The 21,545-nt window shown below is 45.5% G+C and overlaps 1 protein-coding gene across 1 annotated transcript in view; it reads right to left on the bottom strand.

The window, feature by feature from the left end:
• Window positions 1–6,042: 6,042 nt before the first annotated feature.
• Window positions 6,043–21,545, bottom strand: part of vps35l (VPS35 endosomal protein sorting factor like) — an 83,079-nt gene continuing 67,576 nt past the window's right edge. The window contains exons 25-30 of the mRNA XM_037690749.1: window positions 17,751–17,865; window positions 16,423–16,562; window positions 16,179–16,344; window positions 8,193–8,311; window positions 6,780–6,929; window positions 6,043–6,674 (exon numbers count right to left, since the gene is read on the bottom strand). Coding sequence (XP_037546677.1) covers window positions 6,576–6,674; window positions 6,780–6,929; window positions 8,193–8,311; window positions 16,179–16,344; window positions 16,423–16,562; window positions 17,751–17,865 — 789 coding nt within the window. The 3' untranslated portion in view covers window positions 6,043–6,575. The remainder of the gene's footprint in view (window positions 6,675–6,779; window positions 6,930–8,192; window positions 8,312–16,178; window positions 16,345–16,422; window positions 16,563–17,750; window positions 17,866–21,545) is intronic.

Genomic DNA, 21,545 nt, shown 5'->3' with positions numbered 1-21,545 from the left:
GAGAACATGTAAACTCCACCCAGAAAGGCCCCCGGCTGGGATTCAACAGCAACCTTCTGGCAGAGAGGTGGCAGCCCTATCAGCTGATCCACCGTGCTCGATTCCACCAGATGGTTTGCTGGTTTCAGGAAGCTTCATGCTGGTGGCCTCGTCTCCTGTTAATTAAACTGATCTCATGTTTGTAGCCCAGAAGAAAAGATGTGGTGGGAAAACTTGGGAATGGCTTCACTGCTCCTTACTAGACAAAGAACTTTTTGTTTTACTAAAACAGCTGATAAAACAAGAAACACTTAATTTATACTCCGAGTTTATCATTTTAATTAAATAACTTAACATCCTAAGTTTCCAATCTATTTATTAGTAATAGGTACAACTCAAAATACAAGATGCATGTTGCTCAACAACCAGGCTGCCATTAGGAAGAAAAGTGTTTTTAAATTAATTTTATTAATTCAAACACACTAACATCACAGAACAAGGTTCAGTCAGCTCATCTGGACAGATTCTTCACGGGAGAAATGTTTCATCTGAAAGACTTCATCAGTCTGAGGCCTGCCAACAGCATGTGTCATAAATAGCTCCTTGTTGACGTGTTTCAGACCAGTCTGCTGTGGAGTTCACAGAAACTGACTTTACACATGCAAAAAAAGACTATCTGTGTTAAATGTAAAAAAACAACAACATCTGATTGTTCTGCATGATGATTGTTTTGGACAGATGGGCCTCCAGTTTGTATGTGTAAAGTCAGACTGGTCTGAAACACGTCAACAAGGAACTGTATGACATGCTGTTGGCAGGCGTCAGACTGATGAAGTCTTTCAGATGAAACATTTCTCCTGTGAAGAATCTGTCCTGATGACCTGACTGAACCTTGTTCTGTGATTTATTTTCACAAACTGATCAATGATTGAGCTTCCAAACTGTTTTCTGAACAGCAGCAACAGGTTTTCTTAAGAGACAGACTAAATATAGGTAGACCTGTTGGTTGGCAGCAGATATCTGTAATCTGGTTTTAACGAGACAAGTTTAGATTATTTAAGTCGCTATCGCCACTTTTTATGTGAGAGGCAGCCGCTGGACTTTGAGGTTTGGATAGGGATTTAATGCAACTTCAGGAGGGTTCCCTTTTCATTTGGAATTTAAAACGGTTACGTACTGTAACCCCAGATTCTATGAGTATAGGTGTAGCCCTTTAAGAGCCGTCACTTAGTGGGTTTATCCCGTCATGCAAAGCATTGCACTGAAAAATTTAGTCCACGCCCACCTGCTGTGTGGGCCCCACCCGGTCCGTATAAATTACGTTAAGAGCGGGTAATCAGCTCCCAAATAGCTTTTTCTTCAGCCATTTAGGAGCCAGTAAGGCTCCTAAATGGCTAAAGGGCTACGGCTATACTCATAGAATCTGGGGTTACAGTACGTAACCAACATTCTATTTCGTATAGTGGGTTAAGGGCGACGCAGATGTGGTCCTCGCCTCACTGGGTCCATTCGAACACCATACGAAGCGGCAGCTTGCCGAAAAAACGTCGTCACTCAGCTCTCCGTGTGTAATTACATGTTGCGTAATTATGCGTACCATGCACAGACGCATGCTGTGCAGTTATGCATTCTGAGTGCATAAACGCCCCGGAAACTTTCAGCGGGGAAAAGAAGATGCTAAAAAGGGGCCATGAATCAACAGATTCACGGCTGAACAATATGAACAGATTAATAATAGCAAGTGAGCTGATTATTAATCAAATGAACTGATTAGTAGCAATAGTCATGAACTGATTAATGACAATAGAACCAAAATAACAGTCACAACTTGTGGCTGATAACATCATCTCACACTGTAATACATGCAGTCAGATGTGAGTTTAAACGGGGTTCCCTGAAACAACAATATTTATTCTGTTAAAACACTAAGGACAGAATGTGTCATGGAACGAGCCGTCACACCACATGGATAGAAGCAAATAAATGAGCAGGGTGTTGCCCACACGGCCGCAGTGCAAATATCATGCATTGTCATACCATTATGCAGAGCAGTCTAAGATGCGATACCTCTGGCCGAGTGCGCCCTGAAGTTATCAGGAGGCTCTAAATCCGATGTTCTGTAGGCTTCAGAAATGGCCTCACACAGCCAGTGTGACAGGCGCTGGGTGGATAACAGGCGACCTGCAGATGCATCTCTATAATGTACAAACAAATGTTGAGTTTGACGCATTGCAGCTGTGCGCGCTATGTAACATGTCAACGCCCGCACAGGACAGAGCAGATGGAAAGATGTTTCTTCTTCTGATTTGTGGGGGGGAGGGAAAAAAACCCTCCAACGACATCACTCTTGATTTAAAAGAGCTCGTGATGTTTTAGGCATAAAAGCTGGATTCGGTCTTAGATCAGCTGAGCTGCCATCAGCCTGAATTCTAAGACATGACGGAGCAACAGGGAGGACAGATAAATCACTCACCCTCTTAGCGGATGTTAAAGCCAGCAGCAGGGCTGTTATAAGAGACAAGAATTTAATTGGAACCTGATTCAGTGGCTCGAGTGGAGCTTTGATCAGGGCCCGCAGGACCAGCGTTAAATCCCACTGTGGAACAAGTGGGTGTGAAAACAGGCCTGCGTCGCTGTACACCTTTTAAAAAAATGCTTAATCAGCGGATGATAAAAAGCTGTTCTGTCTCCAAACCCTTCGTGACAAGAAGAGATGGCTGCAGCATACATTTAACTGTGCTGAATGCCAAATTTCTGTCCATCAGCTGCTGCAGAAAGGACAGCACGCCGCCTAGTGGACATGAGGTGGCCTCTACACCTTTCTCTGTACACCAGCGCTGAAAAGCTGTCCACTTTGAAGTGTACAGCGCTGTGGTGGATGAAACACATGAATCCTGGATTGTGCGCACTACATCTTGTGGGAGACCCATCCTCTAAGCGGATCTGCTCAGCGGTCAGACCCACAGGTGCTGGCCTATTTCTGGGTAACTCCTGATCGCTCCTCCTACCTGGAGGAGAGCGTCCTCCCTCCACGGCAGTTTCTACGGGTGCCCCGATAACAGGCGTCGTAGAACCGGGAACCATGGTGCATTCAAGCGCTCGGGAGCCACCAGGTGAGCTGTCAATCCCTCCTCCTGAACTCGGTTCAGAAAGCATAATATCAGAGGAGGTGGGGGGAACGCTTAAAGAAGCGTTTTGGGCCATGGGCTGTGAGCAAACGCGTCCACCCCCAGCGGTGGTTCGTCTCGCGGGCTCATTGAAAACCATAGTTGACACTGAGCGTTTTCTCGTGTCGCAAACAGGTCCACGGCCGCTTGCCAAATTTCTGCCACGTCTGGGCCATCAGACCGAGGTGGAGGAAATAACGTGAGCAAAAAACCTGTGTTTTCCTCTCCGTCGGGAACCCCTGGACTTCTGCCTTTAGGGATGAGACCTGGTCTGGTGAGGACAGGACCGTTTCTAAAACCTCCTAACGGAGGGGGTCGGGCTGCAAATTGCAGCGTGTAAGCCCTGCTTAACAGCCTGGTCATCCATCTGTCTGGCGAGCATGTTCGTAGCCACTCCGCTTAACATTTGTGGAGTGGGCACGCGTTTAGGTGATGCATCATGTTTTTACGGATGTCAGCCAGTCTACCGCCTCGACCACTGTCATGTGCCGCAGAAGTGTGTTCCGTGTGACCCAAGGCGAGGCTTCCTCAAAAGAGCTCTGAGTGTGCCTCTGTGCTGCGCTCATGCTGCGGGTCCACATTCATGTCTATGTGGGCGTGTTAAAACTGTTGGCGCCGCAGGAGCGCGCGTTTGACACCACTGCGGTGAGACGCGTGTCACTTCTGCCAAGAGCGAGGTCCTTCACTGGGCTCACTCTGCGGTCTCACATTTATGCTGACGTGAGCGGGCGAGTGCTGAGAAGCGGTGAGCGCGCCTTCATCAACGCTGTGCCGTTTGAGTGAAGGCTGCAAGCGCCGCGGAAACACGCGTTTGATTCGGTGGGATACGCGCCGCTCCTGTTGAGAGTGCGGTTCGTCACCGGGCTCGTTCTGCGGTCTCACATTTATGTTGATGCGAGCTGGTGAACGCTGGGGAGCTGTGTGCGCGCCTTCATCAACGCAGCGCCGTTTGGGTGAAGGCTGCTCAAGTTGCGGGAGTGCGCGTTGACACCGCTTCGATGAGGAGTGTGCAGCTCGGGCTGAAAACGAGTTATTCCACTGAAATCGTTTTGCGGACCACATTCGCTTACAACTGTTGTGTCATGCGAGCGTCTCGCCTTGTTTTGGAGCAACGGTGATTCTGAAAAACCTTTTTTAAAGGCCACCGGCTCTTTTTGTGTGGAGGATGTGTGAGGAGCCGCTGTGAGGTCATCCGAGCTGACAGACCGGCTAAAAAACAGACACTTTCATCATTAAATGATGTTTTATTCCAAAAACTCATGTCATCTTTACACACATCCTCCGCAAACCGTCATTTTGAATCATCTCCCCCTTGAGCTTTGCGGTTTGTTGTCCTAGGGCACCGCTTGTTGGCAATCACAGGGAAACGCTGAACCTCCCTTTGCTGGGATGAGAAAGGCTGATGTCTGACGGGCGGGGCTGGCGTAGCGGAGCAAGGAGACGCTGTGCAGCTGTGGAACGTCTTGAAAATGGTTCTGAACAGTGCGTCCGTCATTGATGGGGGGCCCTCCAACAAAAAAACCCAAACAACTTTCTGTAGCTCCTCTGAGAGGGAGGTGGAGTGACGGGCCAGGTGGACCTCTGGAAAAACCTCGTCCTCCGGCTGCGATGCGAGACCGGCAGACAACAAAAGAGGCGCAGAGGTTGAGGATGACGTCAGCTGCCTTGCAGAGGGAGTGCTACGTCTCCTCCAGCCTCTTGAACATTGTGCGCCAGCAGCGTAACGTACTGTTCGCTGCGGCCGCCTGGAACGTACACTGGTGAGCTCGGTTGGAGAGCGACGTCACCGTCTGGTTATGCTTATCCGGAGGCGCAGGACGCTTGTCCAACCTGGACATCTTTGCTCCGAAAGCCTCCACCAGGCTCGGCTCAATGGGGGCACTGAGGGAATTTCTGCTCGGTGAACCCCTCCACTCTGGTGATGGGCGCGAATGTGGGAACCGGCGCCCTTATTCTACCAGGAACCGGCTGCAGCCTCGTCCCAGTAGGACATCACTGCTGGGAAACGAGGCCAGATGGGATCAGGACGGCGAGCCGGAATGGAACCCAGAAACCTTCCCGCTAGATCTTCCGATCTGGGTGGGGGAAGGAGAGGGACGAAAAAAGTCCCTTCATGTCAACCGCCTCCTGGATTATGCCAGGCAGCTCCAGAGGAGGGCACCGAGGCTGGAAGCGGTGTGGTTGCCGATGCAAAAAAAAAAAAAAGGGTCGGGGGGGGGGGGGGCATTCGCTCAGCCCCCCTCGTTCCGACACTACGCTCTCCAGGAGGGAGTGAGCAGCAGGGGGCTGCTGCTGACGTCGCCTGTCCCGAAGGAACCATCCGATTCGCTCCAAGAGTCGGCGATAAAGGAAAATAACAAGATGGCGTCGTCCAGCGTGTAGCGACCTGCCACTGAGAAATACTCCTCTTACGCTTGCGCTTACCTTGAAACAAGACTGCTCGTCTGCTTCTCCTCGGGGAGGAACTCACCGGGACGGCTGGAGGTTGACGTGGCGGGGCCACAGGCAGTCTTAACAAAGGTTGGTCAAGCTAGACAACTTTCCTTCTTCGTTCTTCTGACAGTACTATTAGCTTGCTGAAGAAAAATGGGAGCCGATTACCCGCTCTTAACGTAATTTATACGGACCGGGTGGGGCCCACACAGCAGGTGGGCGTGGACTAAATTTTTCAGTGCAATTCTTCGCATGACGGGATAAATCCACTAAGCGACAGCTCTTAAAGGGCGAAGCCTATACGAAATAGAACTAATTTTCCAGTACAAATGAAAATAATGCTGTGAAATCATTGAAAACAACAAACTTGATTTGAACTTTTTATTGAAAAAATTACCTTGAAAGAAAAAGATTGTTTATAATTCAGTGTTAATTTTTTTTCTTTAAAATGTTTCACTTTGTGTGTTAGATGAACAGAAAAAATACTTGTGTGTATTTATGAGTGTTCTGCTGCAGGAAACATGTTTCTAGACCAAACTGGGACAAACACAGAACAAACACTTTACAAACAGTTGATGAAGTCAGGCTCAGTCTGCCAACTCGTTTCATCACCAAACATTAAAGAGAAGTTTGTTTTTGTCACATTTTACAGAAACTGGACCCATTGATCCGTTTTTGTTGAGCAGCAGGTTTTGATTTAGAAAGGCTGGATAAAGTGTTAACGTGATGCTCAACCTAAAGGCTGCTTAGTTTGGACAACTGAACTGGAGGCTTTTGTATTTCCACATCTTAATACAATAAACTCCAGCTGGAAAAAGTTCAACAATATTGTGCTTCTTGAAAACAAACCCAGAGGATCTGACTGACAGGAAAACACCTTGAGCAATCTGAGGAGTGTTTGCTTCATACAATATTCAAAGTGTCTTCAAGCTCCTTCTTTGTTTTTCGTGCAATTCTTCTGAGAATTTCCTTGAACAGCGTTGGAGTCTCTGTGGTTCAGGTGCGAGACTGCAGAGCGAGTCGTTGGACTGTATCTGACAGGTGAACCATGTCGGGCAGCTGAGCTTGAAGTTTGATGTGCTCCAGAGTCTGAACCTGGTGAGGGACAACACAAGTCAGAACAAATGGTGGAAGATCTGATCTGGTCCAGATCCAGGGATCTTTGTGAACTGAGCTGCTGGGAGAGTCTGTAAAACTCACAGAGACCCGGGTCTCACAGTGCCCATGTTTGTGGCTGAGGTTCCACAGGTTGATGGCCAGTTGACTCAGCTTGTTGTTCCTCAGATCACTGTGAGCCAACAGGATGCTGAACAGGGAGAAGGCCAGGGCGCTCTGACGTCGGAGGCTTTGCTGCAAGAGATCAGACATGTGTCGGTGCTGAACTGGACTTCTTGCCCTCATACAGTGCTGTGAAAATGTTCTCATACTGATAAAGAAGAAACACTGAGTATTGTTAAAAGTCTTGCAGATAACAGATCAAAGACTGGATGGACATGGACATGATGCTTGTAAAGGATATAATGAGTTATGTTATTGAACCATTTACATATATATGTAATTTATAATTTTCAACAGGAACATTTCCAGAAAATATGAAAATAGCAAAGATAGTTCCTCTTTATAAGAATGGTGAGAAATGTGTGTTCAATAATTATAGACCAATATCTTTGTTGCCACAATTTTCAAAAATATTAGAGAAATTATTTGTAACCAGATTAGATCTATTTATAGATAAACATAATATTCTGAGTATGGGTTTAGAGCAAATAATTCAACATCAATGGCTCTCATGGAACTAATAGAAGAGATAACAAATGCTGTTGATCTAAAACAATATTGTGTTAGTGTTTTTGTTGATTTAAAAAGGCCTTTGAAACTATTGACCACAACATTCTCCTTGAAAAACTGAATAAATATGGCTTTAGAGGATTAGCACTACAGTGGGTATCTAGTTATTTGAACAATAGGAGACAGTTAGTACAGGTAAATGATGTAAGATCTGAGTTTTGTGTTAATGGATGTGGAATTCCTCAGGGTTCTGTGCTGGGACTAAAGTTGTTTGATTCTAGTTATTTTATATATTTTTTAAATATTTTCTTCTTTCTGCACTCTTCAAAGCATTCAATGTTTTTTTTTTAAATTAATGAATAAATTAATAAACAAATAAAAATATTTGCCCCCTTGCAGATTTCTTGTGTTTCTGCTTTTTTTGTTAACACTTCACACATTTTATTTCTGGGGCAGCTCTGCTGCTACAGGACCTGCACAACGTGCTGTAATCAGTGGAATCATGAATGCTGCTCTCTACCAGAAAATCCTGAAGGAGAATGTCCGTCAGTTCAAGAGCACTTGGGTTCTGATCTGAAGCACGGCAACAGCGTTTCTCCAGAGCCATGAAAGACTCAACACCAGTCCTCGCAAACACTGCCAGAGTGGCACGACCAGGAGATTAACTTTGATGTAATACTTATTTGGTGATTTGAAACAATTTAATATGATCAAAACAAATCTGTAGGAAGGTTAATACTTTTAACAACACTGTAAATAAGTCAATTTGGACAAGACAGGAACAGCAACAACACAAAACCACTGAACCCAATAAGGCAGCCTGACCTCGTCCCGAGTGAGCGTCTTCAGATGGTCCAGAATCTGTCCAATCAGAGTCTCGCACAGTTTGTTGATCTCTGACAGAAACTTTGGGTCCCCCCCATATAATGTCTCATTGGAGTCCACTAGGACACAAAAACAAACTATTATTCTACAAACAGAAACTTTGCTGTAACGTGATCCACATGGTTATAGTTCATCAAACTGCATTCAGTCCAGATCACATTCCAGTGTCCTTACTGTGTATCCTGGTGAGGTGGATGAGTGAGTTAACTTCTCGCTTATTTATGGCATGCAGCTCAATGTTATTCATGTAAATGAGGCGACTGATGACTTTGAAACCTGGATCTATAGCTGAGTGGTTCAGGCCCATGAAGGATAGCGGTAGGGACAGATCATCTTAGTATATGCCACACTTGATGCTGACTTGTACGACTGTCTTTGAATTAGCCTCTTGAGCTGTCTTTCCAACAGAGTTCTGAATGAAGACTTTAAGTGTCTTGTTGTACAGTTTAGTGAACAGACTGCAAAGATGTTCCTTAGACACTTCAGCACATACGTAATAGCAGGCTGTAAGATCCAGGCAGGCAAGGTATCCATGTGTAGAGATATACCTGCATCCCTGACTGCCATTGTTATAACATTCATTTATTTTTTAATATATTGGAACTGAGGGAGTTCATTCTGTGAAGATGTCCCTTAACGAAAAAAGAAAAACACTCCCCTCTCCCCTAAAGAAAGAACAACTGAGACATTATTCCCCAATCTCAGACCTGGGACAGTTTAAATCTTTTCTCAGCAACTCCCAAGTCTGGACAATGTCTAAGAGAGACTTTTACTGTTTGCAAACCATAAAATGACCGATAAATCTGATAATATCTAAGAAGCCCTTTCTGTGAACCCAAAAATGGCCATTTTGAGTTTAAACAGAAATCCCAAGAAAGTTTCTGGTAACACATGGTACCAAGATTGAATTGAGCCATGTCTCTCTTGTCATAAATCTCAGGATGATAAGGAAAGAGCTTGTCGGTGTTTAAAATAATTCCTTTCTGACACCCACGGTCTCCTTTTCTCCATTCAGAAAACCGACAGAGACTTTTATTCACATTATGGAAAATTAATACTGTTTTCTGTGGTGAAATGATTGCTTGCTAGGAATAACTAATAACTTGCCTTGTTGCTTCTCTTACAGCTGAAAGGAATATATATAGTCAAAAGATGGCAAACGTTTTAATGCAAAAACAACAAAAGTGTTTTTATTGGTTTAATCTCACTTAAAGATGATATAAGTGTTTTACATTTCTTTTATTTGAGGACTTTTCATCAGAGTGAATTAAAAGTAATGCTTTATTTAGTTGATAAAAGTTAAGCAAATTTAAGTATAAAGTCCAGCCCTTTCTATTCTGATTGGTCCAAAACAACCATGCCCCTCAGGTGTGGGCAGTGGTTGAAAGTTGCAGTCTGAGGGAGACCCTCAGAAGTGAGTGAGACGTCAAGAAGTCGACAGACGACAGAGGAGGAAGGAGGAAGCATTTAGAAGGTAAACAACCTACTAATACAAAGCTTCAAGAAAGAAAATATAAGTTTCAACTGTCGTAAAGTTTTGAGAGAACCCTCTTCAGCGTTCCAAACACCTGCCATTTCATCACCAGAGCTAATGACAGCTTTCTAGAACTCCAGAAGTGTCATCTTTGAAGGCTGACCACTTGGAGCCAGTGACCAGACTCTTGATGCCCAGGGACGTGAAAGGAATTTCCATCTTTGACGTCACCAAACCATCTCAGCAGAAAGGGTCCCACATCTGGTCTCTGCAGGATCCGTTCGGATCAGACTCCTGGTAGGAAAAGCTGATCTGTTATTCTGGAAAGTTGATTCTGGTGTCCAAGAATTTAAATTTCAATCAAATTACTATTAACTCAGTTCAGTAATTAATTTTCCCTTAAATTTATGACCAAAATTTTAACCACTGGAAGAGGTGTAAACAAAGCGTCTCCCTCTTAGTTACATTTGCATAGTTAATTTGCCTTGCTGAAAGTGTCAGAATATTACATTTAACTTTATTCCATCTTGTTTTGGTTTGGGTAATCACATCGAATAAGTTCATTTTATCTGCTAATTTCTGTTAACAAGTAATTTTAAAAGTCAAGTTAATTTCTAGAACTCTGGTTGTTAGACTAAGCCATCATTTAAATGTAAGCACTAATTTCCAACAGTTATCTGTCCAGATATAGCTAAATAAACAATCACAAAACTGTATACTGAAGTGCATGCGTTTTATTTATGACATATGAATCTTTCATATAAAACAACTCACTGTAAAAATGGTAATTCGAGGTAATTTAAAATAATAACATCTGAAGTGATGTTCAGACCTTTTCTTTTTCTCTCAAAGCTGAGTGGTGCCACTTCAAAATAAAATTCATAACAATTTTTTAATCATTATTAACCCTTTCCGCTACACGTGGAACACCAAAACCAAGAGACTAGAATAATATACTGGAACATTGTACCGAGTATGGACTAGAGGTCCCACAGTCAAAGTGGGAAATCCCACCAAGGGTGGTGGAGAATGGCAAGACTAAGATACTGTGGGACTTCCAGATCCAGAATGACAAACAGGTGATGGCTAACCAGCCAGATATTGTGGTGGTCGACAAGCTAGAGAAGAAGGCAGTGGTGACGTAGCAACCCCAAGTGACTGTAACATCAGGAAGAAAAAGCAGCTGGAGAAATATCAAGAAAGAGGAAATAGCTAATTTATGGAGAGTCATGTCCTCAGTGGTGTCTGTGGTCATAGAACTCGGCCATTCACCTTGGACTTTATGCACACTCGTCTACCGCCCACCTCGGTCTAAGGATTTCATAAATGAGTTTTCTGATTTTTTTGGCTGAAATCACACCAAAATATAATCATGTTTTCATTATTGGGGACTTTAATTTGCATGTGTGCTGTCAGGAGAAGCCCTTGGTTAAGGACTTTTTAGATCTATTGGACTCATTTAATCTAACTCGGCATGTAAACGGTCCCACCCAAGAGCGCGGACATACACTGGACCTTGTTTTAACTCGAGATGCGACTGTTAGTAATCTTGAAATTGATGATAATGTTTTTTCAGACCACATGCCAGTCCAGTTTGAGTTCATCCTCCTGCCTGGAGGAGAGCATCTTCCCTCCACGGCAGTTTCCACGGACGACCCGAGGAGCTTTCTCAATTCAATGAGCAGTGAGTGCACTCACTGCTCGATGAATCGAGAAAGCTCCTCGGATGAGGAGCGAAACCTCTTCTGTTACAAATAAAGTCCAGTTGTTTTTGTATTGAACACTTTTTGAATTATGCAGCAAGGGAGTGAAATGTTGAATCACATTCAAAACCGTGCGACATTCAAAAACATTTATGCGAGCTGATGTGTGAGCTGGCCACAGCGCCCCCACCACTTGTGACAGGTACGTTCCTCCCCAACCTGACAGGGACACGTCTGTGAAAACTGAGACGTGTGACGTAGGTCTGCTGACAGGGACTCCCTCCGACAGCGTGAGAGGATTTCCCCAATGTTTCAGGTCAGTTCCCACGGAGGGGGGCACAGAAATCCTCCGCCTCTTCTGCCTTACCGGGTCTATGCGCAGACGAGCGAACCATCTCTGGAGACGTCTCATGTGAAGTAGGCCCAGCGGGACCACCACGTGAACTGATCTCATTGTTCCTAACAGTTTCATGATGGAGACAGCTGTCACTACTCTGCCGGATTTTACGTGGCAGAGCTGGTTTTATAGAGCTTCAGCTCTCGTTTGTGATAAACGGGCCCTCATAGTGACAGAGTTTAGCTCCACTCCCAGATAAACGATCATCTGGGCCGGGAGAATCGAGCTCTTCTCCCAGTTTATGGCGAAGCCGAGATTTAACAGGTGTGACATCAGCTTTTTAGTTTGCGCCGTTGCTTCCTGCCTGGATCGGGTCAGCAACAGCAGATTGTCCAGGTAAAACAGAATTCTCATCCCTGATCTGTCTAGCGGCTGCAGGGCCGTCTCCACGAATTTTGAAAACGTGCATGATGCGAGGGAGTAACTGTTGTACTGGTACTGAATCCCTTGGAAGGAGAAGCGCAAGAACTTTCTGTGCTTTGGAATGATTGGAATGTGAAAATAAGCGTCTTTGAGATAGATGGAGGTAAACCAGTCGTTCTGGTGAATGTTGTTCAACAGCTGTCTGGTTGTCAACATGTGAAACTGTCTCTCCAAAATCGATTTGTTGAAAACGGATAAATCTAAGATGGTTCTCATCCCACCGGTCCGTTTCGGAACCAGGAAGTAACGTGAGTAAAACCCTGTGTTTTCCTCTCCGTTGGGAACCCTGGAAATTAAATTTTTTAACAGTAGTTCCTGAACTTCTGCATGAAGAGATGAGATCTGTTCTGAAGATGACAGAACCGTCTCTATAATACCTCTGAACGGTGGGGGTTGAGCTGCGAACTGCAGCGTGTAACCATTGCTGATAAGAAGGTTCATCCAGTTGTTCAGGGAGCACGCTCGCTGCCACTCCGCGTACCGCTCTGGGAGCGGGCACGCGTTTTTGTGTTGTGCGATGTCTTTTATAGACGCCAGCCAAGTCAAAGCCTCTGTGCCGCTGTCGGGCTGCGGGCCCTCAGCAATGCGACGTCGCTTGGGTGGGGGCTATCGCCACCGCGGGGACACGTGTTTGTCTCCACTGCGGTCAGAAGGGGCAGAATACACCCTGGGTTGAGAGCGAGATTTTCGCCTGGACTCGGTCTGCTGAAAACATTCATTTTTTGCTGTGTGTGTGTTTTCTTGAGCTGCAGTGACTTTTTAAAAACCTGTTTGAGGACACCGGCTCGTTTTGTGTGGAGGATGTGTGCAGAGAAGCCGCTGTGAGATCATTCGAACTGACAGTCGGGCTGAAATCAGACACTTTATTCACTGAATGATGTTTTCGTTTTATTTCAAAACTCAAATCATTATACACACACACATCCTCCGCAAGGAGTCATTTCTTAAATCTTCTCCCCCGTGAGCCCTGCGGCTGGTTGTTCCAGGGCGGCGCCTGTTGGCGGTCTCTGGGGAGACGCTGAGCCGCTGGTCGCCGAGATGAGAAGGGCTGTTCTCTGGCGGGAGGGGCCGGCGGCGGAGCGGGGCAGGAGTATGCTGCTGCAGCTGTGGAGCGTCTCTGCTGCTGCCTGTGGTCACGACGACCCCTCCAGCGGATGGGGGGGCTGGAGGAGGAGTGCAGCTTCATCAGGTGGTGCACAATCTCAGACACCTCCTCCGACTTCTTCGATTTTTTGAGCATGGCCTTGAAATTGGCTCCGAAAAGCGCGTCCGTCGCGATGGGGCCCTCCAGCAGGTCTTTCTGCAGTTTCTCCGGTAGGGAGGGGGAGTGTCGGAGCCAGGTGGACCGCTGGATCATTGTCATCCAGGCAGCGATGCGAGACAGGCAGACAGCAGAGGAGGCGCACAGGTTGAGGATGACATCAGATGCCTTGCAGAGAGAGCTCTTTGTCTCCTCAGGCAAGTTTGTTTCCTCCAGCCTCTTTGAGATGCTGTAGGCCAGCAGAGCGACATTGTTGTTCGCTGCGGCCGCCTGGAACACACACTGGTGAGCTCGGTTGGAGAGTGACGTCACCGTCTGGTCGTGCTTCCCCAGAGGAACTGGACGCTGGTCCAACCTGGACACATTTGCTCCGAGAGTTTCCGCCAGGCTTGGCTCCGGGGAGGGGTACCAAGGGAAAATTCCGCTCAGTAAACCCCTCCACTCTGGTGATGGGCGCGAAGGTGGAGATGGGCGCTCTCAATTTACCAGGTCTGGCCGCAGCATTGTTCCAGTAGGATGTCACTGCTGGGAAACGAGGCCAGATGGGGTCAGGGCGGCGAGCCGGGGATGAGTCAAACTTCCCGCTAGATCAAAAGTCCCTTCGGAAAGTCCCTTCGTGTCAGCCGCCTCCTGGATTATGTCGGGCAGCTCCGAGAGGAGGGCACCAATGGCTGGGAGCGGTGTGGTCGCTGATGCGGAAAGGCCTGGGAGGGGTGAGCATCCGCTCGGCCCCTCCTGTTCCAAAACTACTCTCTCCGGGACAGAATGAGCAGCGGGGCTGCTGTTGATGTCGCCTGTCCCGGAGGAATCATCCGATTCGCTCCGAGACCCGGCATAAAAAAAATCAATGGCGTCGTCCAGCGAGCAGTCCCACGCCACGAATAGGCACTCCTCGATGTTAGCCTTAAACAAGGCTGCTTGCCTCTGCCTCTACTCGGGGGGGAGGCGGTCACAGAGGCGGCAGGAGGAGACAAGGTCGGCGTGGCGGGGACCTAGGCATCCTTCACAGGTGTCATGCCGGTCGAAGCTCAGCATGTAGCCGGTCTTGCAGGACAGGCACAGACGGATGGTGTTGGTGCTGGACATCGCGTTGTTGGACGATCAGTGCTAGTTGCTTGCTGAAGAAAAATGGGAGCCAATTACCCGCTCTCAATGTAATTTATACGGACCGGGTGGGGCCCACACAACAGGTGGGCGTGGACTATATTTTTCAGTGCGACGCTTTGCGTGATGGGATAAAACTCACAAGCGACAGCCTTAAAAGACGAAGCCTATACGAAATAGAACAAAGAGTCACTAATCTGGGAGTGATAATGGACCCTTCCCTGAAACTTAACAATCATGTAAACATGATTGTTAAATCATGTTTTTTCCAACTGAGGCGGCTGTCTAAACTGAAGCCCATATTGTCCAAAAATAACCTGGAGACAGTAATACATGCATTCATTACATCTAGGCTTGATTACTGCAATTCACTCCTGTTTGGTATCAGTCAGACCTCCATTGCACGACTACAACTGGTCCAGAATGCAGCAGCCCGATTTTTAACCAGTACAGGCAAAAGAGAGCACATTACACCAGTTTTGGCCTCACTGCACTGGCTACTGGTTCACCTTCGAATCCAGTTCAAAATACTCCTGTATGTCTACAAATCGCTGAACAGTTTCGCCTCCACCATCTCTCTGATCTGCTACAACCACATGTCCCACCACGTTCCCTGAGGTCAGCGGACCAATTGCTCCTCACAGTTCCAGGAACTCGTCTTAAGCGCAGAGGTGACAGGGCCTTCTCTGTAGCAGGACCAAGACTTTGGAACGAGTTACCTCTGCTTGTCAGACAGGCCCCCTCCCTCTCGGTTTTCAAATCCTGTTTAAAAACTCACTACTATTCAATAGCTTTCAACACAAGATGATCTGTGTTTTGATCCTGTATGCTCCACACTGGTTTGTCGTCATATTTATTATCTGTATCGTTTTTATGTCTATATTTTTGATCTACTTCATTTTGTATATTGCTTCGTGTGTTGTCTGTTGTTCTGTCTGTACAGATGAATGTACAGACAGAACATATATATAGGTATAAAGTATAGGAGCACTCGGTGCTGTATAGGAGTATAGGAGCACTCGGTGCTGTGACCCCCCTCCAAAATGAACAAGTGGCTCTAACACATCCCAGGAACAACCTCATCATCCATCTATTCATTATCTTTTCCAATTTCTTCCTTTCCAGGTCACGGGGGTCACTGGTGCCCATGTCCAGCAGTCAGTGTGAGAGGCGGGGGACAACCTGGACAGGTCTCCAGTCCATCACAGGGACACATAAAGACAAATGAGATAAACAACCATGCACTCTCTCACTCACACCTAAGGACAATTTAGAGTTACCAATTAGACTAATATGCATATTTTTTGGTCTGTGGGAGGAAACTGGAGTACCCGGAGAAAACCCATGCACGGAGAGAGCATGTAAACTCCACCCAGATAGGTCCATGGCTGAGATTTGATCCAGCAATGTTCTTCTTGACCCCTCAGCATTCAAAATACAATAAAATAAAACAAAAGTGGAAAGAGGAGATGTAAGACCCACTGTAAGCTGAAGAACTAGTGCAAAATACAGGAAGACTCATCTGAAATTGAGAGTGTGTGTGTGTGTGTGTGTGTGCAGTTACTGTTGGGGATGGAATAGAGATATGTTTCCTGGCTCATGGCAGCCAGCAGCGGCAGAGCACTGATATAAACGCGCACTTTAGCATCACTGTTATCTTCCCAGGTGTAATCCTGCACCATGTTGAGCAGCCCACGCACCAAGTAAAGCACCCCGTGCTCTGGATGGTCCTGTGAACACAGGTGGCAAGTCATCAGAGGGAGAACCAGAACCTGCGGTTCTTTCTGTTAAAATAGGAAAATTATTACCGGGATCACCAGCAGTGTGGCCAAGAAGTTATTGATGAAGTCCAGCAGGAAACTCTCAGAGGAGCGAAGTTTCCCCTCGATGCTGATGAAGCGAGGAACATCTGGAAGAACACTGACTGCTGCCTTCAGGAATGCATCCGCTGGAAGACCAAGATAAAAGACGGAGGTAAAAAGTGTGGAAAAAAGTTAATAAAAGCAACTCGAGGCCTCACATTCCTCGATATCATACATGTAAATATTTAACGCTCTATATCACCCACTACCTCTCATGCCAGTGTTTCACTCTAAGATTCTCCTATGATGGGAGGAACAGGAGTCAATTTGGTCACACCTTGAGAACATGCTGGGAATGAACATCAGCTACTACTACACTTAAGCCCTGTTTACAAGACAACGATCCAATGAAGAAAAATGTTTTTCCCATTTCTATTAACATATTTATATGAAAACGTTCTAATTACAATCTGTGTTTACATAGATGTGGAAAAGGTGCAGCTCCCTCACCATGCCACTATATGGTGCCATGTTCTTTGAAACTTGAAACTCCAAGTGCGCATGAGTAAAAAAACAAAAAAACATTCTGAACGTTCTAACGTTTCTCTCGCAAGAAAACCGCCATAACAAAAGCCCAGGTGATGTCCAAATTGAAAGTTTGGACTGAAACCTGACTGCTTTCAGTCCAAACCAAAGCAGTCAGGGGAAATTAGATTTATAGATTTATCAGACTCAGAAGCACAAACAATACTCTGGTATCCGCCATTGTCGATAGTTTCTTCTTCTGTGGATTGTAGGAAGCCATTATGTTTTGTGTCATACTGCGCACGAGCCAGGGATTGCCTGACAGAAAAGACTTATTTTATCTGTTTACACGACAACAGACACTGGGACATTTTTGAACCATTGCACTCTGGAACCCATTCTCAAATTGTGCCGTTGTCAGAGAAAACATTTGTTATTTTTGTGTAAATGAACAGTACAAACACAACAAAACTCTTCTATTTTCATCAGAAATTGTTTTTGTGTACACAGGGCCTAAAAGTGACTGAATTATTTATATCCACTTTTGTCATTCCTTAAGTTGTTCGAAAGAAGCAGACATCTTGAATTGGGCTGGCTTCAAAAGGTAATCAGTTGCAGATCTTCATCCAGTGATTACTATGATCTATCCAGAGGCGCATAAAATATTTTGCTAACAGAAAAAGTTTATTATTTTGGCGGTGGGTGATAAAAGTGAGGACAAAGTTGGGTATAGGAAGAAAGTGGAGGCAACAGAAGAAAAGAAAAAATAATAATTGGAAGCAGAGACAATGAGCCAATCAGCTGCTCACCTTGGGAAAGGCACTGGTTTGCCAGTGCAGCCTGACCAGACAGCAGGTAGAGGCTGAGCCGATTGAAGATGCTGCTGAGAGACGGGATGGTGATGAAACTGTAAGCAGCACATGCCTGGAGGACAGAGACACACACACACACACGCACGCACGCACGCACGCACGCACGCACGCATGCACACACACACACACACGAATCCATCAGCTGACATTGTCCTGATGTGATGATGGACAAGTGAAAAACCATTGGTCAGCGTTTTGGAACCAGAGGTTAGTTTTTTCCACAAACCTTGAACCAGGTGTTGATTTTGTTGCTTTTAAACCAGGTAAAGACACGTTATTATGTGGTTCATGTCATCTCATTCTGTTAAATGTTGACCTCAAACTCTTGGTAAAGTTACTAGCAGGCGATTAGAAGGAGTTTTACCCTCAATTATATTCTTAATAAAACTGGTTTTATCTGCAACATACACTCCTTTTTTAATATCCAGAGAGTATTTTGTGTGGTTTACATCCCCTTCACAACTACTCTACCCAAGGCTTTTTTACACTGATGATGATAAAGCATTGTCAAAGTAAAGTGGAATTATCAATTTTTTAAATTTTAAGATTTGGAGAAAAAATGATGTCATAGGTAAAATTATGATATGTGGCTCCTCAGCTGTTGAGATAGATGACAGACTGAATATGTTTGCTTACATCTTCCTTTAAGACAGGGATGCCACTAAGTCCTTTACAGTCTCTGATTGATAGTCCACCATTCAGGGCATCCAACTTAGATTTTGTTTATGTTGGAGTGTACGTAGCTGACACAATAGTATTTTTTTTCTTCATAAGAATTATTATTTTTTGTTTACACAAATAAACTAAATTTTAAGTGATGGTCTCTCCTAAATCTTTGTGGCAGCTATAATCAATCTTTTCGAAATAATTTACACACATATCTACTGGTATTTCAATCTACCGATGTTCCAGTTTTTCTCTCTTTAACTTTTTGCTGCAAGTCTGGATTTTATTTAGCGCAGGAAAACAACCAAGGGGCACAAACCAAGTCCAATAATTCTCAGTCTGGTCATCTGATGACCAGACTGAGAATTATTGGACTTGATACCTGGATGGTTGAGCATGAACTTTGTCACAAATCAAGTCTTACCACAAAGTCTTACCCAAAGCTCTAGGTGGAATATCATTACCTAAACTCTTGTACTGAGTAACTAATATAAGAAGTCTGAAATTGACACCTTGCATATTTTTAAAACTAGGTTGAATAAATCCTATAGCTAGGGTCAGTTTGGGTTTCCTGGACTATCCCTTAATTCTGCTGCTACAGGCTTAGACTGCTGGAGGACAAACTGACCTCATTTCCCCACTCTGCTGCTGCTGTCTTTACTTGCTCTACTCTACCTGTTTGTATTCGTAACTATTTATATCTTCAATACGTTTTTGTTGTTGATGTCTTTCCTTCTATGGAAAGTACACCTGGACATGCCATTCTGTTTGTCTGTTCCTCCTTCCTGTCCTATCAAACCCAGTTGGTTGAAGCAGAAATTTTGAATAAAGTAGATGCCATTTCCTGCATCCTGGTGTATTTTAACAGGTTGTTTAACATTTAGTTTTGCCTACATAAGTAACACTTGATTCAATAACTATTGTAGAGTTAATGGCACAACAAGAAGTAGCCTGACCAACAGCTCTCCTTGTGTGAATAGAGCACGCTCCACATCTCTCATGCATCCTAGTCACAATCTAAGAAACACAATGTAGCCTAAGATAACTTTTAGAAGAAAAAAAAATCATTAGCTAATAAACGATAATAATAATCACTCCTTCTTACCAAAGACCTAGCATAAAGCAATATGATCATCATCCATCATGTTTATTAGTAGCTTAAAATTCCTAATTAAAACTCCAGCAGTGGGCTAGGTCTACTGTAACCTTACCCAATTGTAGGGTCAAGAGACAAACATGTATGAACAATATTCAGGAATTGTTTCTATAAGAACATTATCAAATATTTTATGTGAACGATAAGATCGCTCTGCCCACGAGGAAATGTAACCCAGGGTGAGCTAACCTCAGATAAACAAACAAACAATGATAGCTGTAATGTGGAGGTAGTCAAGCTCACAATGTTTAGTGAGGCATTTCTGCCTTATCAGCCAACATTAAGGCAAATAAGACAAAAGTAAATAATAAATTCTAAGCTACTAATAATTCATAGTTACTGCAGTAGATGTTTTCATGCCACAGAGTGACACAGAGCAAGAACTCAGTGAAATTCAATATGTACAAGTAAATTTTACATTTCACAACCTAGTAAACATTTTGTACAAAATCAGTTTAGTTTTACAAAGACTAAACTTATTCAACCAGAAGTTGTAACATATATCTACATATAAAACACACAAAACAAAGCACAACTAGTTTTAAGCATTAACTGTCACGGTCAGCGGCCCCCGCTGCCCCCCCATCTGCCTAAGCCTCTGCTCTTTGTGTGGTTTCTGTTTCTGTGTCCTAAGCCTCTGCTCTTTGTGTGGTTTCTGTTTCTGTGTATCTGGTCCTGTTTTCCACTCACTCCTCAGTCTGCCTCTCCACTCCTCAGTTTTTTTATCATTCACTCCTCAGTCTGCCTCTCCACTCCTGTCACGGTCAGCGGCCCCCGCTGCCCCCCATCTGCCTAAGCCTCTGCTCTTTGTGTGTTTTCTGTTTTTGTGTATCTGGTCCTGTTTTCCACTCACTCCTCAGTCTGCCTCTCCACTCCTCAGTCTTTATCATTCACACCTGTCCCTCATCAGCCACCTGCCCAGGTGCTCTCATTACTCACTCTCCCTCTGCCTTATAAAAAGCCTTTCTCTCCTTCACTCCTTGTCCGGTCATTGTTCTGTGTTTACAGACATCTCAGTCCTCTTCTGTCTTGTCTGTTTCTTGTCCACCTGATTATCTGCTCTGCCTTGTTTCTGATCCTGTCTGCCCAAGTAAGTTTTGCTGCACCGACAGCCTTTTGTTTTGTTATTAAAAAAATAAATTATTTTTATTTTTAAACTCCTGCCTCGCTCGCCTCTCTGCAATTGGGTTCCAACACTGAGGATTGTGACAGAATGACCGGAACTACTGAACCCAGCGGGAGGATGATTTCTCTATTCGAGTTTTTGGCCCGTGAGGCAGAGAAGACTGCCCAGAAAGGGAGGAGAGGAGGAATCCATTTTGGGGGACCTGCCTGGCCATTAAACCTGGGTCCTCACAGCCTCTCCGTCCCTCTCCACCTCACCGCGCCGCTGCACCCCGCTGCCCACCTCCTCCTCGCTCTCCACCTGGTGGGGCCAAGCAATCATCGGAGAGAGGGGGGCAAACTGCTGGTCCTCCCCGAACCCAGCGCAAGAAGGGGAGAGCTTCGCGAGGGGAGGGGTTCATGGCTTCTCCATCACCTGCTGCTGCAGCCCCGTCTCTGGTCTCTGGTTCTCCAGCTGCAGCCCCGTCTCTGGTCTCTGGTTCACCAGCTGCAGTTCTGTCTCTGGTTCTTGGTTCTCCAGCTGCAGCCCCATCTCTGGTCTCTGGTTCACCAGCTGCAGTTCTGTCTCTGGTTCCTGGTTCTCCAGCTGCAGCTCCGTCTCTGGTCTCTGGTTCTCCAGCTGCAGCTCCGTCTCTGGTCTCTGGTTCTCCAGCTGCAGCCCAGTCTCTGGTCTCTGGTTCTCCAGCTGCAGCCCCGTCTCTGGTCTCTGGTTCTCCAGCTGCAGCTTTGTCTCTGGTTCCCGCTCCGGCTCTTCTGGTCTCGCCGCCCGCAGACCTCACGCCGGA

The sequence above is a fragment of the Nematolebias whitei genome, chromosome 17 (genome assembly GCF_014905685.2).
Source record: "Nematolebias whitei isolate Nwh7 chromosome 17, NemWhi1, whole genome shotgun sequence".
Lineage (NCBI taxonomy): Eukaryota > Metazoa > Chordata > Actinopteri > Cyprinodontiformes > Rivulidae > Nematolebias > Nematolebias whitei.
The sequence above is the reverse complement of the archived record's forward strand: the minus strand, read 5'-3'. Positions and strand labels throughout refer to the sequence as shown.